Below are 27944 nucleotides of genomic sequence, written 5' to 3'. Positions count from 1 at the left end.
ACATGGGGCCGTGCATGGTCAGGAGCCAGCAGGAACAGAGGAGCCATCCCACAGAGCCCACCAGCACACCCCAGTGTGTGCAGCCCCGTGCCAACACTGGTGCACACACAGCTTCACACAGGACACATACCAGGGTCTCCCTGCTGCCCTGGGAGACTGACAGGGCTTGCAGGGTTGTAGCACTCAGCCTGCTGCTTCTGCACAGGGGTTACTTGTGTCCCTTATACCTGCAGGCACAGCATGGGATCAAGGCAGAGCCCAGGCTGCAGGGACACTGCTCTGCGTACCCTGCAATATTTGCTTAGTCCTTACATGAAGTTTCTTTTCTGTTTGGATCGAAGTTCTATATAGTTGCACCAGGTTTTTTTTTCAATAGTTCTGTTTTTACTCATCCCTCATATCAAAGGACTCGGAGGTACAGGATCTAATGTTGCAAATAAAGAGTTGGATCCAGCAGCAAAATAAAAAAAAACAACAAAAAACCCAAAGAAAACAAACCGCATTATCTGATGGAAACTCCTGTTAGCTGATAATTTCTCACCATATTCTGTGTCTTTGTACCTCAGTGCAAGTGGCAATGTTTACTGAAGACAGAGGCTTTGGAGGAGTCTCTGAACTCTCTCATCTTGTCAGGATATTAAGATGTGTAAGGGCCCAATAGGCAAGACACATAATTGCAATAGCAGCTGCATTTTTTTTCTGCCAAAATCAGTTACTTAACCTGGGTGTATATAGAGCACTGGCAAGCCCTGGCTGCCTGGCTTAATCAATCTAATTAATAGCATGTTGGCAGCACTTCAGATGTTACCTGGCATTGGCACTTTCAAATTGTTACATAAAACCATGGAAGTCTTTTCAGATTAACAAGGGTAAAACAGTGCAAAACTATTTCTGACAAGTCTTTGCATTCAGTCATGCTCGCCTGTATTAAACCAAAGACAGTTACTTTCTCTCTGTTTGGCTCTTCCCAATAATTCCATCTCAGGAAAATGAGAAGGTTCATCAGGGTGTGAGTGGGAGACATGAGGAAGGGCATGTGATACCTTGTGCCTTCTTATGTGGCAGGATATACCTTCAGTACAGTGAAGAGTCAGAACCTAAGGAAGGAGGAAATACCTGCATTTCCACAGTTTGGAATGACTCGTTTTCTTGCAATTGGGAAAATTCTGATGCTTGCATTATACATTTAGTAATTACCTTAAGGATAAATGCATAGGGACATACTCTGTAGCAGAAGATTCCATGAAGTGCTCTTTACAAGTATTTTAAAAAAACTCCTTCTTGCAGATATTGATGAATGCAGAGAGATTCCTGGAGTGTGTGAAAATGGGATCTGTATAAACATGGTTGGCAGTTTCCGGTGCGAGTGTCCTGTGGGTTTCTTCTACAACGACAAGCTGCTGATCTGCGAAGGTACCGTGCTGTTCTCCTGCAGGGAATGGTGTTCCTCCAGCTGGCAGTTCAGACACTGCCACAGCTCACACACTTGGAGGTCACCCTTAATGAGGGGAAAATGCTGATATCAGTGTAATGAGTCTCTGTTAATTCAGACATTTTGAATTCTTTTGCATAGAAAATACCAGATTTTCCATCAGACATCTGAGGCCTTGGAGGGACATGAGTCAGCAGTCATGGGAAGAAACATTGTTTTTCACATTTGATAGAAAAAAATAGTAGTTTTGAGTCAGATCATGAGCACAATTTTTTTAATTCCAAAATATTTTCTTTCTAGTGGAACAAAGATTTTTTTAAAAAGCATAAACACATGATATTTTTTTCCAGTTTAAACATTTCCTAACATTGTATTAGTCAGTTTAGTGGAGAAACTGAAAATAGCAGTAGGAATTGCTGTCATTCTCTGGTGTGAGTTGTGACTGCTGACAACGCGGGCAAGGCATGGAGAGCTTTGAGTAAAAGCATCTTCTGTGTGCCACTTCTAACTGAAACCCAGTTACATTTCTAGGGAGATAAAGTTCTCTTTGCAGCACCTTAAGTAAGGAAGAATGATCAAAATTTTTTGCCTAAAGCTTTGTGGTGGTGTTTGCATTGAAAGATTCTAATGTCCAGCAGGGATCTTGATGTTCAGGGTAGATCTTCACAGATTCCAGTGGAGGTCTGTGCAGACACAGCAGTTTACTTATTCTGATCTCAGTCTTAGAACTGAAATTCACCCAAGTGACATGTTGCAATAAGCCTTTCATGGGCCCTCCAACACCACAGAAAACTACTACGTAAATTCTCAAGGTAGGAATGAATTCTACAAATGGAACGTGGGTTTGGCATCATTTCAGGGAGATACCCAAATGTGACCAAGTATCTACTTTCATCTATATATTCATTTTTGCAGAATTAGAATGAAATTCTGATATTTGGGTACAGTAATACTCTTTGTACTAAAAATATAGTGGTTTTGACACCTTTCTTGTACTGACAGATATTGATGAATGCCAAAATGGACCAGTTTGTCAGCAAAATGCAGAGTGTGTCAACACAGCTGGCAGCTACCGCTGTGACTGCAAACCTGGCTACAGGTTCACCTCCACGGGACGCTGCATGGGTGAGTTCTGCTGGCTCAGTTGGGTGAGGCTCTGCAAAAATGAGTAGGTTTGAAAAGTCTAAGAAAAACATCTCTTCAGAAAGATGGCATACTAGGAGACAATCTGAGCTCCAGGAACCTTCTCTTAAAGCCTTTTGGGGCACCCCATAAACATTCCAGTAATTCCGGTCCCATCCCACAGATGCATTAATGGGAGTTAAAAACCTAAGTAGGTGTTTGTCTTTCACTTTATCCCACCAACTGCAAGCATTTTTCTTTATCCCATGTTATGTTTAGGGAGGGAAGACCAACTGATTTGCTACCTTTTGGCTATTTCCTGATTTTCATTTTAATTTTCCATACGGAATTTATTTCCCACTTGTATTTTTACAAATAACTCACTCCTTGCTGGGATCCTGCTGATAAGGTAGATTTATCTGCCTGCCCATATGCAATAACTAACTTAAAAAGCTTATTATTAAACTTCCCAACTTTGATATGGATTTAAACAGGCCCCATAACATTATTTTTAAATACTCATGGAGTGGGACTGCAGTTTTCTAATCTATTTGCTTTTACTTATAATGTCATAGTCCAGAGAGGCATTCATGTTATCTTGTTTACTTGAAGATTTTAAAACCTACTGAGGGCCAAGCTGCTGTAAATATTATATGCTATATACGTTTCTGAACAAAATAAGAATTACAACGGAAGCTGGTAACATTTTCCTTGGCTTTTTGCTTCTGAGTACTTGAGTTTTAGGAAGGGCCCTTTTCCCTGCAGTGCAGTTTTTTCATTGTTTCATGTGACTCTGGAGGGAAAAGGGTGTAGGGGAAATCAGAACACTACTATGAGAACTAAAACTTTGCTTTGTTAAGCTATGCAGTGGCACATGTAAATATTCAATATGTTCCTAATGCAATTGTTGTTGTTATGGGTTCATTACAGCAGTACAGGAAGAGCCAGGGGAGGTTCTGATACGGGTTACAATGCCAAAGATGAATTGGCACAAACAGTAATACTTCCCTGTATTTTGCTCTTATTTTATATTTGGTGAAAATAAAGTTACACAATTAGAGTCAAAAGTGTTTGATAAAGTACGTGATCCAGCAAAGGAAGGAAATTTCCAACCACTTTGCTGGGAGCACCTTGCAGTACTGGATCAGTCCTACTACTCTAAGGAAAATGATCCCACCCTAGTAGTTTATGTGCTATTAAGTCAAACCTGATGTATCACGGCCACTGGTACTATAGGTACTATGAGTACATTTATCTTACCTTCCAAATAGCATTCTTCTTGTGCTATCTGTTGTGATAAAATAAATAATTTTTCATATAAATTAATTTTTGGCTCTTAAGACATTCCTGCCTTCCAATTTTTTAAGAATATGCAATGTTCTCTCTTTAGTCTAAAAGAAGTGACTTTCCCCTAGGACTTTAATTCACTATTCATTTGCCCACAGGGCACCAAAGAGTCATAGTCTTTTTTTTGTCTCTGCCCTCCTGACCTGTGAAGATTAGAAGTTCCTGAGATGGCATGTTATCCAGCACTGGTTTCCCTTCTGCCTCATTTAGACTCTAATTAGCAGTGGTATCATTAATAGCATTGGGAGAGCTTGGTCATCAGTGAACATCCACCCAGAGTTATTCATGGCCCTATGTGGTGTACAGAAATCCTGGGGATGGGAGCAATCAGGACTGTCTGTGTGCCAAGCAGAGAGCAGAGAAGAGGCAGTAGAGGCAGGGAAAAAAATTGAGTACATGAAGTTCTTTGCAAATGGGAACAACTTGACTGTTACTTTTGCAACAACCTTGGGATGGTTTGTTAAGAAACTTCATCTGCTTGGCTTAGATTGCATATAAAAGAAAATTGCTGAACACTGGAGCCTAATCAATTTTAATACTGGCTTGTGGCAGCACCTCAGCTCTCATAGATTGGAGCTGCAGCAGATGAAATGCAAGGAAGCATATTAAATCCAACAGGCTCTCCCTGGTGATGAGATCAACAGAAATACCTCATTGGATTCATGCTTCTGATTTGTCATGGAAAAACTGTGCTGGAGAGCAAACATTTTGTTTGTTAGCATTTTGTTTCATTTACTGTTGGTAGAATCCTGGGGTCTGCCTGAAAGCATTTGTAAGTAGAGTAGCGGGAAGCAGTCGGCTGTTGAATGAGTATAATGCAAGGCTGCAGTCACGTGCTGGCAGGAGAGCTCTCCCCGCTCTCTGCAGAATTATTCCCCTGTAGCAGTAACTCTTCTTGCTGTCAGAGCTGTGCCCAGTTTACAGGGTCACCCCATTGCATGGATGCAGTAACACAGGTATACGTGCACATGGTTTATCTCTGCGTGATGAGTAGATAAATCTATAGCACCTTTTGTCTCCCTGTAAGCTTAGTGAGAAAAGTGGGGGCTTCATCTCCCTCTCTGTTCTGTATGGTTTCCATGAGTTAATCAAGCAATTTGTGCTACAATCAAGAATACAATCTGTAATTCATATGCATCTTTCATTTTTGCTGCAGTCAGTTAAAAGTCCTCAGACTCAGACCCTTTACAATTTTGTGTCATTAATTCTACTTTTCAAAGCCCTGGCAATATGATTTACCCCAGCAAGAATTTGTGTTTGGTAAATACAATTTTTAAACTAAATGTTTTTCAGCTTCACAAATATTGGAAAAGGAAATTTTCATGCAAAAAGCCCCTTTTCTGAGATTTACTTAGTAATATTTTTGTCATTAATAAATAAAAAATACTATTTTAAGTTATGCTGTGCACTGGATACTGACTTTGTTGGCTGCTGCTAATGCATCTCTGAAGCCTTTTAGTTCAGAGGCCTTGACTTTCACTGCATCTCTTTTGTTTTCAGATCGGAATGAATGTCAAGAAATTCCCAATATCTGCAGCCACGGGCAGTGTATTGACACTGTTGGAAGTTTCTACTGCATTTGCCACAATGGATTCAAGACCAATGATGACAGAACAATGTGTATAGGCAAGTATTTCAAATTAAGCTGTACTTAGGTTTCTGTTAGGACAGTTACTATGTCTGTTCTCTCTGTAATAAGGAGATGCATTACAGTAACTGAGATTGTGAGCCATTTACCACCAGGCAAAAGTGCAAAACCGCCATAACTGGCCATTAGAGAAGATAAGAAGATGATAATGAATGAAAAACATCTCCTTCAAGTAGAGTGAGCCTATTAAATTGCATATGCTGTCAGTGTACTGCCAATGCTTTAATTTTTGTGGAAAATATTTAATTCTCAGAATTTTCTGGAGCCTCTTGTATCATTTATTGCTTTAGGCAAGGAATTTAGTAGATTAATATTGCAATGCAGGAGTTGTATACAGACTACTTGTTAATAGAGTAAATGAAGGGTAAATTTCTTGCCAGAAAAGTGTCCTTTTCAGAAAGAGTCATCTTCATAGAGAAGGAAATTTTATATTTAACCTGTTCAGGGCTGTTAGCCATCTTTGCCTGAGCAAGCTGAGATTTCATAATGCTTATGATTAAAGATAGCTTAGATATCTTTTGGGAAGGGCGATATAGGAAACACAGTAAGGTAAAAGATTATTGGACCCTTGATTATTTTTGTAGATGTTAATATCAAGTATGTAAACTATGTAAAGCCTTCTTCTTGGGAGATACAGCAATCTTTTTCCCTTCTATTCACTCTGTTGGCAGTGGATTATTCCCCTTTTCTGGGGAATAGCCACAGGCTTTCCTTTCCCCAAGAGTGATTAAAATTCTTGCTGATTGTTTTTTCTGCTTTGTAGATATTAATGAGTGTGAGAGAGATGCCTGCGGCAACGGGACCTGCAGGAACACCATTGGCTCCTTCAACTGCCGCTGCAATTTGGGTTTCATCCTCTCACACAACAATGACTGCATAGGTAAGGAGTGCTGAGACCAGGCATGTGTTCCTAAGACTTTCTACTCCTACCATCTTCTCTTTTATGACACAGACCAGTAGCGGTGTTTTCCCCTCACTTGCTTTTGAAACAGGGTATTCTTTGTTTTATCATTTCCTCTGTAGTGAAAATAGAAATCTCACCTACCCAATCTCGCTTGTTGCTGGTCTTTCTGACATCTCTCCCAATGTTACTTTCCAGATGTGGATGAGTGCGCCAGTGGAAATGGAATGCTCTGCAGGAATGGTCAGTGTGTGAACACCATCGGGTCCTTCCAGTGTCTCTGCAATGATGGCTATGAGGTGGCTCTGGATGGAAGGACTTGTGTTGGTGAGTGGCTTTTTCAGGATAGAAAAAAGGTGCAGCAAATCTTGAGGAGATATGCTTAGTAAAACAGTAGGTCAGAGTGAACTATCTCACTGTCATCATTATACCGAACAGAAGAATGATAAGAGAGTGAAGACTCCTCTCCTGCTCCTGGGAAGTTCCACCTTCAGTTTGATGGAATCAAAACTGCCTCAGCCAGAGATTTTATTGAGATAACAGCAGTTACCTCAAATATATTATTTTCTTTTCTTTTAGATGTCAATGAGTGTGCACTGGATCCTGGAAAATGCTCACCAGGCACATGTCAGAACCTGGATGGCTCATTCAGATGTATCTGTCCCCCTGGATATATCCTGCAGAACGACAAGTGTGAAGGTGTGTACAGAACAGTCACTCTTCTGTCCCTTTCCTAACTGCTCACAGTTGTTACCAATTTCCTCTGCATTTAAACATGAGCAATGTTTAGTCTTTTGTGGCAGTGTACAGTTCTGATCTCTAGCCACTTAGTAAGTCCCTCACTTCCCAGAAGTTTCACCATTAGTTTGAACCAAAACTACCTGATCTGAACCCAAGAAAAACGTAATTCCAGGCTATTTGTTTGATGGTACATTGCTGAAGTTTGCCCACTGCATGAAGATATGAAGACTAACCCTAGATTTTGCACCTGGGTTTCTGGTTCCTCTTTCTGTCCCTTTTTGTATGGCCTTTTTGTTTGTCCAATCTGATAGATGTCAGTGATGATGTAAGGTTGCATTTTATGTAGGACAGCTGCCAGTGTAAATATTTTTATTTCTCATCTCTTCAATTAATTTCCTTCTAGACATTGATGAGTGTGTGGAGCAGCCAGAAATTTGTGCCCTGGGCACATGCAGCAACACTGCAGGCAGTTTCAAATGTCTGTGTCCAGAAGGCTTTGTATTGTCTTCCACAGGAAGACGATGCCAAGGTAAGTTCATTCCTGTTTTCTGGCACTTCAGAATTTGTTTGCTGCTTCAGAAATGCCTTATTAGCAGGCTGTTTCTAATATAACAAGGAGACTCTGGACTCAGACAGTGTGTTTCATAGGGAAAACATGATAATTCTGTAGCTGGGGCCAGATTCTGTCTTGCCCTAACATCTGTTTGTCGTTAAACAGAACATTGCAATAAAAGGGTCGAAGATAATGTTCAATGCATCAGGTTAAGTGAGGCAATTCTGTTGCCCTGCAGTCCTTTCTTGCACCCCTGGAAGAAATGTTGAGGCTACTTGGACCTAAATATAGACAGTAACATGACACAGAATAGAGCAAGAACACAGGCAGGAGCCTAAGGGCAGCATTTCCAGTTATAGGGCTGTCCTTAGCACTTACCATATTCACCATAACACTTGTTGTATGCTATTCCTCTCCACAAATGTGTGGGTGGAAAAAAGATCATTGGAAAAAATTTGCAAACAGTGTTGTGTGGACAATAAGCACCCATCTGCTTAGAAAAATCTTGCCTTCCAGATTACTGCATACACGATTCAGAGCCTAAACATGGGCACTGAGACAGAGACCAGATGCTATAAGCTGAGCATCTAGTACTGAAAAGCCACAGGTTAGTTTATTTTGTCTATAAAGAACAAGCACAACAAATTAGGGAGTGAGTTACTTTTAAAGGCTTTGAAAATTATTAAATATATACAGCATTAAATGTCCTATACACAGTGTGCACAGTGGGAGCCACTGATGAGTAAGACCTTTATGAGGACCTCTGTAGTTTTGCTTGGCACAGAAAAGTGATGCTTGTTGACACCATACCGAGTTCTTCACTTCACAGTGGGCTAAATGAAATTGTGGTTTTGGTAAAAATGAATCCAACCTGCAGTAAACATTTATCCAAGTCTCCAAACCACCATGCAGTTTGGCACAGTTACTTCACTCAACTTCAAGAGAGCTGCATGGATGTTTTAGCTGTGCTTAAGTAGCTTGTGTAACTGAAGTTTCTTTAGTCTGAGGGTGTTTTTTTCTTCAGGTAAGGAAAAGAAAAATCACACCATAAAAAAAACCCAAAGAAACAAAATAATAAAAATAATGTAGCCTAATCTTCTAACACAAACTGCTGTTGCACATATAATGTCAGGGGAAAGCACACTTGTGTGTGAAGCTTCTCTCCATCCCCTGAAGAAGACTACCTTTTTTTTGTTTCAAGTGTCTCAGGCCAAACACAGTTTTGTTAAAAACTTCCCACTACCTAGGACTTGGTAAAACCTGGATATTGCCCACCACTGACGCTGTGGCTGGAAAACTGGATATGCTTCCAAAACTGCCCTGTTGCTGTCCCCCTGCCAGTGCAGGGAGCTGCCAGCTCTCTGCCTGCTGAATGCTTGTGGTCTGTGACCTCAGCTCTGCTCCAGCATCCTGGTTACCCAGCTTGGGGAGTAAAATACAGTGCCACTGGGATGGTTTGTTTTGTTTGTACCTCCACAAAGAATGAGGAAGGAAAGGGCCATTGAAAATTGCTTCTCATTTTTACACTGCACAGTATTGTCATTGCAAGTTGATTAAAATCTCTTGACTCAAGTGATTCTTACTAGTAATAGAATATAAACAAATTGAGGCAATATTCAATTTTTACAAAAAGGAGTGAGGATAAGAGGAGAGTACAGCCCTTCCACTTCTTCTGGGCAAAAGAATAAAACCCTTCCTTTTTCATGATCGAAGTAGAACACTCTATCCTACAACTTTCCTCTACTGAGCTTCCCTCCTCTTTCAGATCTTCCACAATCAGAGAGAAGAATAATAGTCCCTCTTAATGGACTTAGATGGAAGTTGGGTGTTTTGATGGGGGGATCTCCCGTAATTTTGTAATTAACATCTCTAAGTGAAAATTGACCCTAACTGCTCATAATGAGTTCTTTTCTCTCTGCAGATCTGAGAGTGAGTTACTGCTTCACCAAGTTTGAAGATGGGAAATGTTCTGTGCCAAAGTCCCGGAACCACTCCAAACAAGAGTGTTGCTGTGCCTTAAAGGGACAGGGATGGGGAGACCCCTGTGAGCTCTGCCCAGAGGAAGCAGATGGTGCGTTATTGACCAGCTTGCCATACTCTTATGAAAGCTCTCAGAACTGAAAGAAGATTGGAATTCTTAAAATTAGGAATTATGAAAAAAAATAGTTGCCCAGTAGTGTTTAACATCAACAATTGTCCTTGCTGTCTGTAAAGTAGATGCCATTGCAGTCTCAAAAACATGCTCCAGGGATAGTCAGGTCTCAAGTATGTTCCTTGTTTGCTTACAGATTTGTTACTCTGATTAGGTGCTGAGTATTTTGCTGGGCAGGTGGCACACACAGCGGAAAGCAGTGAGTAGGTCTTAGGCTCTGAGTGGCAATACCTGCAAGACACAAATGGAATTCATCTAATTGTAAATAGGTACAGAAAGAGGTGCTATAAACATGAAAACTAATTTTAAAAAAAGCACACAGTTGCATGAGATCCACATCTGAATTTTGTTATTAAAAAAATTTAAATGTGCAATCTTACTGATGCGAATGACTTGAAAAAAATAGCAGGGAATGACAAAACAGGAAATCTTCTATGGATTGTGGCTAAAGAAACACTTTCCTGTGTTAGTAGCCTTTATAAGGCGGAGTAAGTGGGCATCAAGCCTCTGTACCATCGTGGTGCAATTTGCTGAACAGACTCTAATTCCTGCTGACAAATGCGGTTAACAGCAGTACTGGTTTCAGCAATACATGATGGCAGTTCAGTTCACTAATAAGTCATGTGGATGTTTTGCAGACAATCCTCACAAAAGCCAAGGGTAGGAAAGAGAATTAGATGTGCCAGTTGCAATATTCCTCCTAGGCCTATTGCCTGTGCACGTTTCATTCTGCTGACGTGGATCGTATGAACCCAAGTCGGTTGGAAAAGCACAGTGTATGATGCAGCATTTTCTTGAAGTGTCAGCACATATATTTTTCAATATATTTTTCACAGTCCAAATTCTTCTCAAAGGATCAAGGCCCTTTTTCTCATCTTTTCAAAAAGAAATAGCTTTAAGATAGCTGAGTCTGGATTAAATTGTGTCTTCTTCAGAAAATGTAGGAAATCTTTCATTTACAACAGAAAATAATGCAGTCACTACTATTGATACTTCTAAAATAGAAATACTGCAATAATTTTCTCCTTAAGGAAGTTAAATTATGCTAATTATTCCCAGAATTTTACACATGCACACACAGGAGATGAGATGAAATGTAAAGCCACCATGCAGTTTTTGCATGCTTATAAAATTAAAAGGTTATACACTTACATTCTCCATTTCTGGACCTGAACCATGAGGAGGATGAACTGGAAACACGGGCTACATGTGCTGTTCATGAGTGATGCTGAGTGCCAAGACAGAATTTAACATATGGTTTGATTTTCATGGGTTTTTTACAGAGGCATTCAGACAGATTTGTCCATTTGGAATTGGCATCCTCGTTGGACCTGGTGACGCAAGGCTGGGTAAGTGTCTGAACCACATGGTGCTGTTGTTGCATCAGTGTGCCATTTTCTACCCATAAGCCATTCTCCCTTTCAACTGAGAGTAACACCCCTGCAACTCTTTCCAAAAGCCATGAATTGTGGAAACTTACATACTTTTTTCCCCCCAATTTTTCATATCAATTTCAAATTCAAGCTATGTCTCATGTATCAGAAATGAAACTTCTTTTAGAGCTCGGAAACCTATGTAAGATCCAGAGGATGGATCACTTAGCATACTTGTCTTTTCTTATACAATATATGTAGCCTGTTTACAGTAAATGGTTTTAATCCTCCAGAAGTGCAAACCACAGTTTCCCAGATTCCTTCAGAACATTCTGTTCTCTCCCAAGACAAACAGCACTTCAGCCTTATTGGCAATAGTTTGCATTTAAGGAGCACTGGATGACTACTGCTTTTCATATCTGCTGCTCTCCCTGTAGCTCCAGTCAGGGAGGTTTATATCGGACATTTAGAATCAGTTTCTTTTCTGTATTGTGTAAGCTGGCCTGCAAAACAATTTCTGTGCCCTCATCCTCATATGTCAGAATTCAGATATTAGTATTTTTTGTGATCTCAGGAATATTTCTTGCTAGAGCAACATTTGTTCTTTGATAGAAGTCTAAAAGCATGTGAAGTCAGTTGCACTTACTGTGTTGTTTGTATTTCTGGTTAAGATGTGGATGAGTGTCTCGATCCAGATAACTGTAAATTTGGGCAGTGTATCAACACAGATGGGTCTTTCCGCTGTGAATGTCCGTATGGTTACATCCTGCAGGGAGCAGAATGTGTGGGTAAGTAGAGCTATTTCCTCTTCCATTTTAAAGATTTTCCTGAATTGCTAAAATGGCATTAAGGAGCAGTGAGGTTGTTTTATTCTAACATCATGGAGTCTCCATCCCAGCTGGTACTTAAAACCTGCCAGGGCAGGGCCTGAGCAATTTGCTCCAAGTTGGTCCTGCTCAGGCTGAGTGTTTTACTGAGATAACTTCTAGCAATCCCAAATTGTGCCAGGAGCCTGGGATTCTAATTCAGTAACTTGTGAGTTCTTGGATTTTTTGTTTTTCTGCTTGTATATCAACAGCATAGGTTTTATACATTTCTGGTTGAGTATAACCATGTATTCTTGTCTTGATCTAACTGCTTGCAGATACTGATGAATGTGCTGTTGGAAACCCGTGTGGAAATGGAACTTGCAGGAATGTGGTGGGAGGTTTTGAATGCACCTGTGTTGAGGGATTTGAGCCTGGGCCAATGATGACCTGTGAAGGTGAGACTCCCATGTGTTAAGGACTGTTGTTGTGTGCTGAAACAGTTTCTGGTTTAGAAAACAACTGAGGAGAGTAGAGCAGCTTTAAAACTAAAACATGTACATTGGGAACAACGCATCTTTATCTGAACCAGAAAAATAGGCTCCTCCTTCCTGTATCCCCCTTGAACTGCAGGATGTTTTTCTAACTGGAGGTTGGGTGAACAGGCTTTCAGGTGGTATCTACTCAGAGAGGAGCATGTTGGGGTGCAGCCTTTCCAGAACAGTTCCCAGAACTGCTGTGTGCTGTGTGTGTTTTTTTGCCTACCTTCTTGGGTGAAGAGACTCTCTGGGGATAATGAAAATAGGAAATGGGCTGCCTGAGTTGGTTAGGGAAGAAACAGTGAACAAACCAGAAAATACAAATACAATACCAGACAACTCCCATGGTATCCCCTAGGCTGAATATTTTCCATATTGCTTTGGTATCTCAATTCAAAAATTAAAATTTGACTATGCATAAAGAAAAGAGAAGTAAGGAAGATCAGAGTTATGGAAGGGACACTCAGAAAATAAATTAGAATTTTTCAGTGTGGAAAATGTGGTGAAGAGATATATGTTTTAAATTTAAATTTATAAAGCCACAAATGGAAAAGGTACCAAAAATAGAGGGAATATGTTAGAAAAACCAAAGCAAACATTTTTGTATGCATGGTGCGTACTTAAGCTGTAGAACTCTTTGCTGTAGAATATTAGTGTGGCCACAAGTATAAATTGACCTAGAAAGAAATTATACAAATTTGTGTGGGAATCCATCAGTGAAAATTAAACTTGATAGTTTGGTTGTGGCTTTTGGCTGTGGAAGTCCTTAGACTGAGAGGCTGTATCAGGGGAAAGCTCTCTGCATACATGGTATGAGGTTTTTTAATATTCAGCTCCTCCTGTTAATACGAGATGGAGGAGAATGTCCTAGGGCATTCTGACACTCTCTTCTGACCTGACACAGCTGTTCTTAAAATTATCTGCCACAATCTATTTCTTTGCAAGCCCATACAAAAGCACGCGTCTATTTTTTGCATCAAATTGCATTAGTTTTATATACAGTTAGAGCTTCATTCACTTCCCTGTGGAATTTGGGTGAAAGCTCAAATTGCAGAGGAGGAGTTAGCAGAGTGCATAAACATCACTATATAGCAGTAACTACTCAAGTAGTCCAGACCATATGTAAATGCACTTCAAAATGTTGTTTCTAGTAAGAATATAGGTTTATCTAATTTATTTTATGAAGAAGCCAAATTAGTGAACACACAATTTAAAAATAACCAATCATAAAAACTGAACCTAGATGTGGAAAAGATACAGTTTTAACTGAACCAGTATTTTGGCAGCTTGGATCTGGAAATTATTTCCATTGGCTGCTTGCTTTTGAACATATTGAAATTTCAGGTAGCTGTGCAGACATCCTGGCATGTCTGGTGCCTGCTTCCTACAGAAATCCATAAGGAGTAGGACCGTGGGTCCCCAGTTATTAAACACCAGCCATCAGTAAACTGGAATCCGTGGGATTGCTTGTACCTAAAACCTGTGCACTAAAGTCTTCTGAGTTCTACGTGTGTCTCACTTCCCCCATGCTCTCTGTCCCTCCAAATCCAGATGTCAATGAGTGCATCCAGAACCCTCTGCTCTGCGCTTTCCGCTGCGTGAACACCTTTGGATCCTACGAATGCAAGTGCCCTGGGGGGTACGTTCTGCGCGAGGACCGGAGGATGTGCAGAGGTAAAGCTCCTACCAGACTCTCACAGTTATGAGAGAATGATTTCAAGTTCCTGCAGGGGTAGGGCTCTGACTCACTGCACTACTGGGCCAGAGTTTTAATCCCAGGAAGTAACTGAGTCAGAAAGAATTTGGGATGAAATTCTATGGTTTGCATTATGCACTTGATTGTACTAGCCCTGTCCTGCCAGTAAACTTACACATCTGCCCGAAGTGAGGTCATATCAGATGATGCGTTTTTGTCTTGCCCTAAAAATGGGCATTTGGGAGAAATCAATTTGCTCAAAGCTAGTGTATTTTATGGTTAGTTTAGAACGATAAATGTATATATAGGGTTTTATTACGATTCAGTTCCAAAGTCAGAATTTACTGTTGTGGATTTCCAGGATCATCTCTATATATAATGAAGTTTCAACCTTGTGTTTTAGATCAGAATGAGTGTGAAGAAGGAATTCACGACTGTGACTCAAAACAGATGGAGTGCAAAAACCTAATTGGCACCTATATGTGTATCTGTGGACCTGGTTATCAGCGCAGACCAGATGGGGAGGGCTGTATAGGTAAGTGACACTGAAGTGTTGAAACTCCTGAAACACAGAATTCCTCAGCAGAGCTAAAAATTCTGGATTTAATAAAGTGTTAAGGAATTTTGGGGAAGGATTCCACAACTACCTGTGTCGTGGATCTACTGATGCTGTACAACACTTGGTTTTGCTGTTCAGGTGGGCACACATGTGGGCAGTAAGTAGGAAATTTGGATGTGGGTGTCTTTACAATCAGTTTATACTTCTGCTGATGACTTGCTCTGAGGGAAGAAAGAACAGACATCTGGGTCTGTTGCTGTAGGCTTGTTTACCTCTGTTAGCATGAATGAGAGTAGATCTGAATTGCTTTTTAAACCATGGATGGCATTCAGAAGTGCAGCTGTAACTATGAAAAATTTTGAAAGTCACTGAGGAATATATTGCAGAGAAAATGTAAGAAGAAAATGTATAATATTGTGGGCTAGATGGTTATTCCTAGGAAAATGGAATAAAATAGACTTCTAAAATAGAAGAAGAAGAAAAAAATGGAGGTTTAACCAGGCAGAATGCACAGCTTAAGAATTCTGTGAAACCTCTGTAACCTTCATTAATCCAGTAATGAATGTGATTTCTGTCCTGTAATTTCAAAAAATAGATGAGAATGAATGTCAGACCAAACCTGGACTCTGTGAGAACGGCCGTTGTGTGAACACAGTGGGCAGTTACAGGTGTGAGTGCAACGAGGGATTCACCGTCAGCGACGCCCAGGACGAGTGCCTTGGTAAGGCCCACACTAACACTAGGATGAACTGTCACTGGGATAGCAGCAAGTGGGGCTGGAATTAAGCTTTACAGTGAGTAAAAACACTCTGAAATGTACATGCCTTTGAGAAGGGCCCTTTGTGTGTAGGTGCCCTCTTGTAAGTTTCTTCCTCCCATGCTCACCATATTCCTGCTTCAGTCGGTCCCCTTGGGGTGACTGGTTGTGAAAGCTGACTGTTCCATGGTTTCAGTCAGCCAGGAACAGCTCTGACATTTCTTTGGCCGTGGTTTTCAGCCACTCCTTTTTCTCTAGGTTCAAATAGAAACATATATTTTTATAAGCATATTGTAACAACTTCCCTTCCACCTTTTGCTAAATTTCCTGTCTTTGTTTCCCTTAGATGTTATGCTCTCTTTCTTACCGCTGGTAGTCTTTCACTCTCAGTTCCACAATCTCAGGGTGAAGTATGCCCTTTCTGTTATATTTCTGACTAAACTCTCAGTATCTCATGACCCTCTGGAGGTCATCACCATTAGGATTCTCTGTGATGCACCATTTGTCTTCCAGACAACAGGGAGGGCTACTGCTTCACTGAAGTCTTACAAAGTATGTGTCAAATTGGATCAAGCAACAGGAACTCTGTCACCAAGTCTGAATGCTGCTGTGATGGTGGCCGAGGCTGGGGGCAAAACTGTGAGGTCTGCCCCTTCCCAGGCACTGTGGCCTTCAAGAAGCTTTGCCCTCATGGCCGAGGATACACATCTAGTGGAGCAGGTACTGACCTTTCTTCTACGTGCTCTCTTAGACAATGCCGTTAGGTAATCTATTATAAATTCTCTTTTTGCATGTTTGAACAATATTCTAGATGTTCTAAATGTTTTGGATATCAGCCAAAATTCTCTGAGAGTTTTCATGTTGAGAGGGTCCAGCCCTTTGGGAGGAGGGTGCATAGCCAAAGGCCCTGAGTGATGAGGTGTCCATCACATCTTGACAGATGCTTTGCATGCTGGTTTGACTGATATGCACTCAAATCTTGCACTCTTACATTTGAATGTGTTGCAGGTACACATTAAGAGCTATTTGTGCATGTGAAAGCGAAGTGATGTTTGATTTGTGGAGGCTAATAAGTGATCAGCTCCAGTTTGCTTCCAATTAGGGCTTTTTCATTGCATTTGGGAACTAGATTAATGCTCTATCCCGTGTTTCTTGACTTAATATTTCTCCATAATCTGTGCAATATTTCATTATTTTATGTACAGTGTGGCTTTTTTCAGATCAGGTCACAAGCATCTGTTGAAGCTGTATAAAATCAGTTCTTGTTCCCTTGAGAACCAACCCTCATTTAATTGCAGATATTGATGAGTGCAAGGTCATTCACGACGTGTGCCGTAACGGGGAGTGCATCAACGAGAGGGGGTCGTACCGCTGCCATTGCAACCTTGGCTATACTACAGATATAACTGGCACTCTCTGCATAGGTAGGTGTTTCATTATGGTGTTTGTATGTGAAGTTTATTACTAAGAAATGACTTGAAGAAGGAAATAGAAAGATTTTGACAAATGAGAAAACAGAGTGTCATTTGTTAGAATGCTGGGGGGATTTTGATTTCCTTCTGATCTCTCCTGTACGTTCTGAGAAACATCATCATAAGTCTTATCAGCACTGAGGTATCTGGTTTTGCTTCTTCTAGATCTGAATGAATGTAATGAGTCTCCAAAACCTTGCAATTTCATCTGCAAAAACACAGAGGGGAGTTACCAGTGTTCATGTCCCAAAGGATATATCCTGCAAGAAGATGGGAGAAGCTGCAAAGGTAAAAATCAAGAAAAGAATTTATTACAAAAACTCTGTATTTCACAGGCAAAAATGCAAGGACACTTAAATGTTGCAAATCTGTCTCGTTGATTCATGTGAGTATTTCCACTAAAACCAGTGAAAGTGGCCTGCATAGGATGGAGCTGATGTTTCAGTTAGTTTTTTGATAATCTGGATGAACAGTAGATCCACAGGAATTTTTGCAGGTTGATGGCAGCTGATCTTACAAGATTTTGTAGCCAATAGTATATATGATTGTTCTCATTTTGGTAAACATGTTGGTTTAAGCCATATTATTCAGTGATAAATGAATCATAATGGATGCCAAGATGAGCACGGTTTGCAATGCATTGTGCTCAGCATCAACAGAAATTTTACCTACTGCTTCTCCAGTGTGCTGGATAAGGCAGAGCAGTGCAGAAGAGATTTTGCAAAGTTCATTAGAATTGCATATTATTTATGTATCTTGGTAACAAAGATCTGACTGAAAACACAGAAGTTAGAGCAGCAATTCTAAGCTTGGCATGGAGAACAACAGTGTCCTTTGTTGTTAGCATTTCCAAATTTTTTTTGGAGGAACATAACAGTGTGCTTCAGTGCAATGCCACTTTCCAGTCTGCCAGCTCTTCTCATGAAGATGATGACTTCCCATTTATTGACTGAGCAGACATTTATTATGTAAGAGCAACATTCAGACAGATGAGAGTGGTGTCAGTAATTCAGCATTAGCATGGGCTCTAGTGTTGTTCCAAAGTCCCATTCATTACACGTGAGGCTTCATGTGAGTGAACTAGGGCCAGCATGGAAAGTGAGATGTAGATTCAAAAGGCTTCATTTGCTATGTTATTCATTTGTAATCACTTCTTTCTGAGTTCAGAGAACATAAGTGAAAGATGTTTTCTTGATTTTTTTTTTTTTAGATCTTGATGAATGTGCAACAAAGCAGCACAACTGCCAGTTCCTTTGTGTCAACACTATTGGGGGGTTCACTTGCAAATGTCCTCCCGGATTCACTCAGCACCACACAGCCTGCATTGGTAGGTGATGAGGGAAGGTGAACGCAGATTTGGGATTTATTACTGACCCTTATCCCAGAAGGAAAGTAGCTCAGAGGTAAAATCATCTTCCCAAGAAACCAAATGGAAAATAGGCCAAGTTCTGATCTCAGTCCTACCACAGCAGAGGTTGCAAAGAGACCCTTCCTCCTACCTTCCCTTGCTTTCATAATTTATGTCTTTGAATTTTGCACTTGCAAGAACCAGAAAGTAAAAACAACATTTTGTAACTCTTGCCTTATACTTTCTTACCCATTTAGCAAAAAAGTAGTTCTATTTCTGTTTTTCTAGTTCATTGAGATCATGTCAAGGCTTCTTGAAACAGTAACCATAGAATATACATTTCTGCAGTTATCCTTTAGACACATACCCACTGGGTGTGTAGAAATGTTAAAGTAAACTACTGCTGCAAAACACACTTTCTGCTATGCAGGTTGGGTCCTGCTTGTGTGTCAGTCTGATGGTCCTGTGGTGTTGGTGTGATTTTGGGGGTGTTTGAAGACTAGAACATCAAACTTCATATTCCTGGTGCAGAGAAGGACCGTTTCCTTTCCCACAGCTTCTATCTTTCCAAATTAGAAAGAAGCCAGTGTAAGCAATCCTGTAGTGCAAAGTGAAAAACTGAGAGGGCAGGAAGAGCTGTGTTACTGCTGTGCCTTCACCTCCCGCCACAAACGGTTCAGCATTAGCAGGGCTGAATGAGCAGCTTCACAGAACGACTACAAACTAACACCGAGGCTCTGCTTTCCCCCAGATAACAATGAATGTGCTACTGAAATCAATCTTTGTGGGCCCAAGGGCATTTGCCAGAATACACCAGGAAGTTTTGTTTGTGAATGTCAACGTGGCTTCTCACTCGATCAGACTGGGCAGAGCTGTGAAGGTGGGTACAACACAGCCCTGCTCTTGCTTCCTTCATCTTCTCTCAGCCACACTGTCATCCAAGGAAGGAACTATGGAGTGAGCACCAAAACCTATGGAGTAAGCTTGGGTGGCGTGAAGGGGAGCATGGATATTTAGCAACAAGGCAGTATTTCTCTCCATGGGCCAGAAGAGATAGATATATTGCAGGATGCTGGACAGATATTTTCCAGCTAAAGAGCTGGACAGATATTTTCTGAGGAGATGTCAATTCAGCCTGGAATGTTTTAGTTTAAGTGGTGTCAGTTCAGTGAACTTTTTATTGAATCCTGCAGGGATTTCTGAGGGACTCACCAAGGACAGGAAGTCTTCCATCTCCAAGGTGACCTGCTAAAGAGAGAGTTCAAGGGCTGTAGGCTTATTCCTCTGGGTCTAGAGCCTTCTCCTGGGATAGAGTTCGGCTTGTTTTGAAAAGAACTATGCTGGGATTCCTGGGTAAAAGCAAGGATCTCTCTGCTGAGGGGCTGGGACCCTTAGGAAGAAGTGGGAATCCCATATACAAAAGGTTTGCTGCTGCTGCTCCACAGTAGAATGCAAAAACTCTGAAAATTGTGGGTGAATGTGAGCTTTCTGTGGTTTTCAGCTCTGTGTTACTTGCTGTAGAGCCACAAGTCCAAACCTGAAAGGCCCAAACTGATCATGTTCCCAGCACTGATCATGTTTTTGGAAGATCCTGAAATATACCTATATATATGATAATATGACTGTATATATGATTATTTGTAACATACTTTTCAAATATAGCATAATTTGAGCTTCTCTCCCAAAACTCAGAATGTGTCTCGCCCATTTAGATGTGGATGAATGTGATGGGAACCACCGGTGTCAGCATGGCTGCCAGAATATCATTGGAGGATACAGATGCAGCTGCCCACAAGGATATCTCCAGCATTACCAGTGGAACCAATGTGTTGGCAAGTCTTTTTTGTAAATTCGTACATTAAAATGCACGTTACCTTTGTTAGCAGCAAGAATTGGAGGGCAATGGTGCAGTTCACTGTTTTTTTTTTTCTGATGGTAATTTGTTAAGTTCAGCAGTGCTCTCCTGTGAAAGGCAAAGTCCCTGTGTAGCACCCAATAACCTGTGCCCTGGTTCAACAAGTGTTTAAACACAAAATTCTCCTTCAGGGTGCTAGAAGTTGTATTGGCTTTGAGGGAACTTTTGTTACGCAAGTATTTTGTGATCTGAACAAAGGAAGTCTTACTCAGCTATTCAACACCAGTCTCTGCGTAGACACAGGTAACCAGTATTAGTGCTCTTTAGGTATGTTAATAACTAAATGTTCTGGTGCATTAAAATGCCTGTTTCTTCCATATCTAAACTTTGTTTCTGTCCCAAGTCTCTGAGCCCTCATAGAAGGGGCTGCATGTGCAGAGCACTGACTGACTTGAGCAGTCAGAGCTGGGTCCTGTGCAGCAGTTACGGCAAAAGCCTCTGTGTCAGCAGTGTAGTATGTAACATATTCAAACAAGAGAACCAGGAATATTTTTCCTCTAGTGGCAGTTATGTGCAGTTTTCATCACATTTAATGGGCTTCATGCAAGCTAGTCTTGTGTGGATACCCAGAGATGTGTTTGATGACCTCTTTGAGAACAAAGGGCTTTATAACACTGTTTGGCTTTCTTTGTTCTCAGAAACATAAAAAATGCCTTTGCTTGTTATCACTGGTACTCTAGGGAGGTCTCTGCTTTTAATTATTCTTACCAAACCTTCTGACAGTGTATGCAGTTCTTGCTGTGATGTTTACTTACTTGTGCTGCAGCACCCTATGCCTGCAACATACAGAGATCAAGGAGGGAGCACAGACATATGGGCGTTTTGGATGTTAATTGAATTAGCAGAGTTTATGGTTAAATTAGAATGTAATCTGCAGGAAGATTAAAAAAAAAAAAACAACAAACAACCAGCACTGTCATGGCTGGCTGCTGGAGGACACTGTGAAATCTGAAAAAGTGCAGCGCTGAGTTTTATGAAACATCCTGGCTGTTTCCAAGTCTTCCTGGGTAAAAGCATTTAACTAAGTGTATTTCCAAACCAGGTGTACGCTGTTATTCCAGCTTTTGAGCTCATTGACTACTGTTTAGATTTATAATGGGAATACCAGTTTCAAAATGCACAAGCACTGGTGTTTCCCTGACTGAAAGAAAGGCTTCAGCCTTGGCACCAAAAATACTGGTCACCAGAAACTTCACCAAGGAAAATTACTCTGAGAGCCACAAGTGGGGCGAGACTCAGCCAGCACTGCCACCTTCTTAAACATGGGGCAGTCCAGGCAGAAACCCAAAGCTGCAGGGAAAGTGGCTCCATCCTCATGGCATCTCTCCTTCCTGCTGAAGCTGAGCGTGTTGCAGAGCACAGGAGAGCAAGGCTGGTGCCTGACAGCACAGCTTGCAAAGTCTGAGGATCCCATAATTGTTTGGGGGTTTTGTTTCACTTTTCTTGATATTTTTTTCTTCCAACAATCACCCAAAATATGCAAACTAATCTCAGTAGTGTTCACACTTTTGCTGCTGCAGAGCACAGTGTAGTGAGCGTATCTGCTCTTGGTGCTGCTCTTGTGTGGCCCAAACATGCATTTGTGACATAATTGCTTTTAGGTGTGACCTCTCTCTGAGCTAATGGTAAACCCCTAGAGGCTTTGGGAACACAGAACTCAGCCTCAGGTTTTAATACCTTGTGTTCTCCACATGTTCACATTGCAGTGTTTGTAACTGTATATGCTTAAGATGCTTATCTCGATCTCTCGGGTCTACCACAGGGGAAGAATCTCCATGTAATAGGTTTTTCCGTGGCAATTCCTTCATATTCCTTGGCAATCCCAACTCTGCAAACAGTTTTTGTCTTTTTTAGCCTATTTAGTGAAGCGTTCAGGGACTTTTGATGTTGCTGCAACACATTTAGATAATCACTGAGGAATGCTTTGGTTCCTCCCATGTCTTGTGCTGCCTGTGACTGCATTCTCTGCCCAGGCAATTCCATAGTGCACCATGCTGTAAATCAGGCTGCAAGAAGCAAAGGCATTGCTTTTAAACAGAGAACAAACAGCCACATTGCTTGGAAAACACCAATAATGCTCTGACTTAGTACTCATTCTCCTGTAACCTGGATGTTGAGGTCAGAGACATTGCTCTGTACTTTCCAGATGGCATTTCTTACGTGTGTGCACACATATGCAATGCTTATATGCATTTGTCACAGAAAATGGGGGAAAACAGCAATCAGAACTTTCTGAAGCAACTTGCCACATCAGACAAAAACAATCAGACCAGCTCCATTTCGAGAAACAGCCATTTACAGTAAATAAGACTGATCTGACCTCAAACTCCTACAGTGCCAGATTTGTGAAGTTTGGAAAAGGGCTGGCTCAGAATGTTGTATCTACAGCTGCTTTTATTTTTACTTTACTTCTTGTTCCTTTGCCTTACCTGTACTTAATACTTAAATGTGAGTGTGTAGGGAGAAATTTTCAATGCCTGGAAAAGGTGTCAGAGCTTGATTCCTTATTCTTTCTCCTTTAACGCTGAATAACATTATGAACAAGGGATTACTGGACCAGATTGTTGGCTGTACGAAGTTTTATTCTTCTTAGTTGTTACTTGAACAAAGAAAAAACTACCTCCTCTGTTTCTCTGCTCTCCAGAGCACGAGCTGACGTGGCACCAAACATCTTCTGTAGAGTAGCCCAAATGTTGCTGTGTTGTGTGGTTGTAGTCATCCCCTAGCGACCGCCACCCCAGCCAAGGGTGAGGCCAAGCCCTGCTCTGTTCCTATCCATCCCATGAGGCAGCACGTTTAGCAGCAGCTGAGCACGACCTGTCAGAAGGGGTAGGCTGGACTACACCTGAGAGTAAAAGTTAACATGATATATTTTGCTTCTTTTCCAGATGAAAATGAATGTCTCAGTGCACACATTTGTGGAGGAGCATCTTGCCACAATACTTTGGGAAGCTATAAATGTATGTGCCCTACTGGATTTCAGTATGAGCAGTTTAGTGGAGGTTGCCAAGATATCAATGAATGCGGTTCTGCACAAGCCCCATGCAGTTATGGTTGTTCAAACACTGAAGGTGGCTATGTCTGTGGATGTCCACCTGGTTACTTCAGAATAGGACAAGGGTAAGGGATTCTCATTTTAAACTATCAGATACCAAGGGGACATAGTTCACTCCTTTCTTTGTAGTGTGGAGCAGCAGAACCAGGGGGATTGTCAGCAATTAAAGAGGGATAGGACTGAGGTGGTGCTCAAGAGTTGGAAGCACCTGCTGATTTTGGACATGAGGAGCGGGTTGGGAAGGGCAGGTTTTTGTGCATTGAAATTTGGTCAGGGCTAATAGGTGCAATCATATATATTAAGCTACTGCTTTCTCCTCTCCTGCACACCCCAGCAGCCTGCCAAGTCTTCTGAACTTGCCACTTGGGAGCTCACACTCTTCACTGTGATTTGTGGTATATCCCTTGTCTCCTTAAAGAACCCCCAACAAAACAAACATTAATAATAACATCCCCTGCCAACTGCAAAGAGAAATTATATTATGCAAGTGGTTTCACCTGCTGGTTGGAATAACAATTCTGTATGCTCTTAAGTTCTTGTATGTTCCATATTCTTCTGTATTTCAAATGAATATTTTTTAATAAAAGTCTGCTTTATTGAGAAAACCAATTTTCACTTGCCCCAGTGGGAATGTTAGGGTTGTGCACCATATAGGACCAAGCAACCCAAACAGAAAGCAGAAAGATTGTGGCTTAAATTTTAGAAGTGATTAAAAGCTTTGGGATGTGTTATGAAAGACCTCACTTTTCAGATCTTTCAGAAGTTACTGAAAATCGGTCTCTTGAAATGTGTTCCAGGCTGGATAACCAAAATTACTAACAACAACTCAGAGCTTAAGCCTGTGTATTTAAAACTGTTAAATATTGGCATGTCTCTCTTGGGCAAAGCCTCCTGGAGCCAGGTTCTTGAAATCAGAGGCGGCTGCATTGGTTTCAATGAGAATTTTGTCTGTTGACTTCAGCAGAAATTTTTCCTAGGAAATGGAAGCAACATAATTGCTTTATTATTTGTACTCACAGTGCCCCAAATTCAGCTTTTGATAAGATCTTTGTTTTGCTGGAATTAATTTTGAATTTCTTCCTTCCTCCCTCAGACACTGTGTTTCCGGAGTGGGGCTAGGCAGAGGTCAAGGACAAGAGCTTTCCCTCAGTGGAGAAGTAGACGACAACTCCCTCTCTCCAGAAGCTTGTTATGAGTGTAAAATCAACGGCTATCCCAAGAGAGGAAGGAAACGCAGAAGCACTAATGAAACTGCAAGTGAAGCTGAGGTAATTGACCCTTTTTTGTGAGAAAGGGTTTGTGGTTGTCTTGTAAAAGCTGGACTCGGAAGGAGGTATGCCAAGAGACAATCCCTCAGGAAAAATCTACACCCCAAACAAAATAGACCAAAGCTGGTTTTGGACATCAGGTGGTCTGTGTGTGGGCTTTCTGGAGCTTTTCACTGTCATTAGGCAAAGTCCTGCATAACCAACATCTATGTCACATCAAACACTAGAATAGGTGCCCACCTAGCTATGTAGAGAGCAGTCCACTGCCAGCAAGGCAGGCTCTGAGGCCAGGGGGCAGCAGGTGTGTGAAACTGTTGTGTGACATTGTGGCCAGAAAGGCAGGACATGCTGGTCGGGGGAATGTGGACCCTGCCAAGCAGTGCCGTGCTGTGAGTCTGGGGCTGGAGCCCTCTCCAAGGCAAACACTGAGCTCTGGACACACACACTTGCCTGGAGGGAGTCCAGGGCTGCAGCCCTTCCTGGGTCTTGTCCAGAGTCTTTCTCTCAGCCACCCAGGTGGCCATCCTGGAACCAAGGCTACCAGCCTAAAATGTAACTAAGAGATACTGAACACTCTGGTAAAGTGTTGCCACAGCATCACTACTCCAAGGTGTCACCTTGTTTCTCTGCTGATGTGCAGGTGCCAAAGAACTTGTTTTTCCACGTACGAATGCAGGGGATTCGGAAGCCTGTTTGCTGTTTCCATTCCACACTCAGTGTGTGGTGCTCTGTTAATACAGAAAAATAGGAATCTGGTTTTGCCCAGAAAGTGTGGACATTTGATCTTGGGCAGAGTGGGGTCATAAACTATTTCGTCAGTGTGTTTTACTGCTCTCTGTAATTAGTGCTGGATTTGTCTCAGAGGTGAGGTAGAGCTTCCCTTGCTTTCCAAATGGAAATGTTACAGCTGATGCGCTGTCTGAAATGTTACCATCCAATTGGAGGTGAAGTGTGAGGCTGCTTTTCCAGCACTCTGCTGCACCTGCAGGCTGCCCTGGCTCCACACCTAAAGCAAGAGAATCTTGGAAAGCAAAAAATTCCCTCCTAAATGCCATGCCTCCTGCACAGATCCTGCTGTGTTTTGCACATTGTTATTCTGGTCAGCCTGTGGCTGCCCTGGCAGAGAGGAGGAGTGTGCCTTGGCTGCTCTCTTTGTAGGAGGTCGGTCACGGGCTCCAAGCACAGAGAGCCTTTGTTTGTCAGGCAGCAGGACCCACGTGCAGAAACTTTCAGTGCATGTCTCAGGCTCCCATTACCCACACAGTGATGGTGCAAACACTGCACTTCATCCTGAGAAGTCCCAGGCCCATAATAGTGGATTTGACAGATGATGTAACAGAGCCTCCTTTTTAAAATCATTTAATTAATAATGAATGAGCTGGGCAAGAAATACATACACACAGGCACATGTGAAACGCTCTCTGACAAAGCCAACTAACATGCTTTGTTCTTGTGCAGGATCAGCAAGAGCTGGAGCCGCCAATCAGTCTCGCCAGCTGGGATATTGAGAAAGCAGCAGTCTTCTCCATCAACATCTCAGATCTCAGTAACAAAGATCGCATCCTGGAACTGCTTCCTGCCCTCACAACACTGACAAACCATAACCGATATTTAATTGACTCCGGAAATGAAGATGGTTTCTTTAGAATCAATAAGAAGGACGGGATAAGTTACCTTCATTTCACAAAGAAGAAGCCAGTGCCTGGAAACTATTCATTACAAATCAGTAGTATTCCACTCTATAAAAAGAAGGAACTTAACCAGCTTGAAGCGAAACATGACAAAGACTACCTCAGTGGTGAGCTGGGAGATAACCTGAAAATGAAAATTCAGATATTGCTTCATTAATTCATGAACCAAAGACCAAATAATTAAACCAAAGATAGATAGGTAGGACTGAATATTTCTCCCAATCAGATTCTCCATATCATAGGTACAATCTTACATGAGTACATTTGTATGAACAAGCACTATTGTATTATTACATAAACAAGGTACAGGATGATTACCCTAGCTCAAACCTACCACTTTCTCAGGCTTTTACGTGTAGCTGAGCTACCTTGATATGTTGAATCTTGAAAACTGGGACTTTTATCATTGGAAGTTGGCTACTGATGCTGAGACACATCATCATTTCAGCAGAGGTACAAGAAGTGCTTTCAACTGATGGACAGCTCTATTTTTGTAATTCTTAAACTTCGCTTCTCCAACTACAACTTACTAGGTCAGCCATTTATGATATCCATTTGGTGCTAGTAAATTTTCAACCTAGATTTATAAATGCACTGTAATATTTACACAACTTAGAAGCCAAAATTGCCATTATTCAGTCTAAATACTTCAATCAACCAAAGTTAGCTCAGTAGTTTATCTCAGTTATGCCTATAATACATTACATGTAAATTAAGTGTGTGTATACTGTAATCATGCTATTTTTATCAATGAAGCATTTGTAAACTAGATTAATAATACCCTTAATGTGAGGGTTTGTAATGGTGCTTATAAGACCAACTACTTGTTAACTGTATACACAAACCTGATGATAAAATTTCTGTGACTTGCCAAAATGCACTGAGGTCAGTAGGGACCATTAAACATTCTCAAAAGTCAGATGACAATCAGTGCCATCCTACACCATGACATATTGTAACGTGTCAAGAGTACCCATAATCATTCATATCAACAAGGGTTCAATGTCATAAATGTCACAATAAAACAGTTGTTTTTTTTTTAGTTTATTCTGTGGCCTTGTGTTCTTGCTGAAAGTGTGATAAACTGCATTCTTACACTTCAGGCATTGCCAGTAGGCTTGGCTGTGTATCTGTCTGTGTGTCCAGGTGATTCCTCCTGAAGGTGCTGCTGCTGTTTGTTCTTCATGCAAAGGAAGAACAGAAGCAATACAGAAACCTTGGCAAATCTCAACAGCAATGGACCTCTGTCAAGTTACTGTGTAGCTCCAAAAAGCAAGTTAGAACATTTCCAATGATGTCACCTGAATATCCTGTCAATAAGTAACTTTGATAGCCAAAATATGCAAAAGTGAATGTTAAATCATTATACAGAAAACACAGGTGTGTAAAGTCTTGTTTGCTAAAACTATCTTTAGATATTCAATTCTTTTAACCCCCACTTCAACAGCTACTGTCAAATAAGCAAGACTGATAACAAGGGGATAATCCAATTGCAAAAGCCATTACAAGTTTTAGCTGGGTTTTAATATGAATTAGTTAATGAATTATTCAATGATGTGAGTGTTCTTG

The 27944-nt window shown here is 41.2% G+C and overlaps 1 protein-coding gene across 2 annotated transcripts in view; it reads left to right on the top strand.

Annotated features, from left to right (window-relative positions):
- The window catches only part of FBN1 (fibrillin 1), a 145277-nt gene extending 117855 nt beyond the window's left edge, over positions 1-27422 (top strand). Inside the window, exons 43-65 of one of the 2 annotated variants that reach the window (XM_071568892.1) lie at positions 1288-1413; positions 2435-2557; positions 5402-5527; positions 6313-6429; positions 6649-6777; positions 7030-7149; positions 7595-7720; positions 9666-9815; positions 11180-11245; positions 11941-12057; positions 12414-12533; positions 14166-14288; positions 14714-14845; positions 15465-15590; positions 16140-16346; positions 16925-17050; positions 17264-17386; positions 18309-18425; positions 19198-19326; positions 20159-20278; positions 23250-23481; positions 24510-24684; positions 26143-27422. In XM_071568892.1, coding sequence (XP_071424993.1) covers positions 1288-1413; positions 2435-2557; positions 5402-5527; positions 6313-6429; positions 6649-6777; positions 7030-7149; positions 7595-7720; positions 9666-9815; positions 11180-11245; positions 11941-12057; positions 12414-12533; positions 14166-14288; positions 14714-14845; positions 15465-15590; positions 16140-16346; positions 16925-17050; positions 17264-17386; positions 18309-18425; positions 19198-19326; positions 20159-20278; positions 23250-23481; positions 24510-24684; positions 26143-26532 — 3320 coding nt within the window. In that variant the 3' untranslated portion in view covers positions 26533-27422. Of the gene's footprint in view, positions 1-1287; positions 1414-2434; positions 2558-5401; positions 5528-6312; positions 6430-6648; positions 6778-7029; positions 7150-7594; positions 7721-9665; positions 9816-11179; positions 11246-11940; positions 12058-12413; positions 12534-14165; positions 14289-14713; positions 14846-15464; positions 15591-16139; positions 16347-16924; positions 17051-17263; positions 17387-18308; positions 18426-19197; positions 19327-20158; positions 20279-23249; positions 23482-24509; positions 24685-26142 lie in introns of those variants that run through there. The other variant, XM_071568893.1, reaches the window with a different exon arrangement.
- The last annotated feature ends 522 nt before the right edge of the window (positions 27423-27944 follow it).

Source organism: Pithys albifrons, chromosome 13 (genome assembly GCF_047495875.1).
Source record: "Pithys albifrons albifrons isolate INPA30051 chromosome 13, PitAlb_v1, whole genome shotgun sequence".
Lineage (NCBI taxonomy): Eukaryota > Metazoa > Chordata > Aves > Passeriformes > Thamnophilidae > Pithys > Pithys albifrons.
Note: the sequence above shows the minus strand (reverse complement) of the source record. Positions and strands in the feature narration are given on the sequence as shown.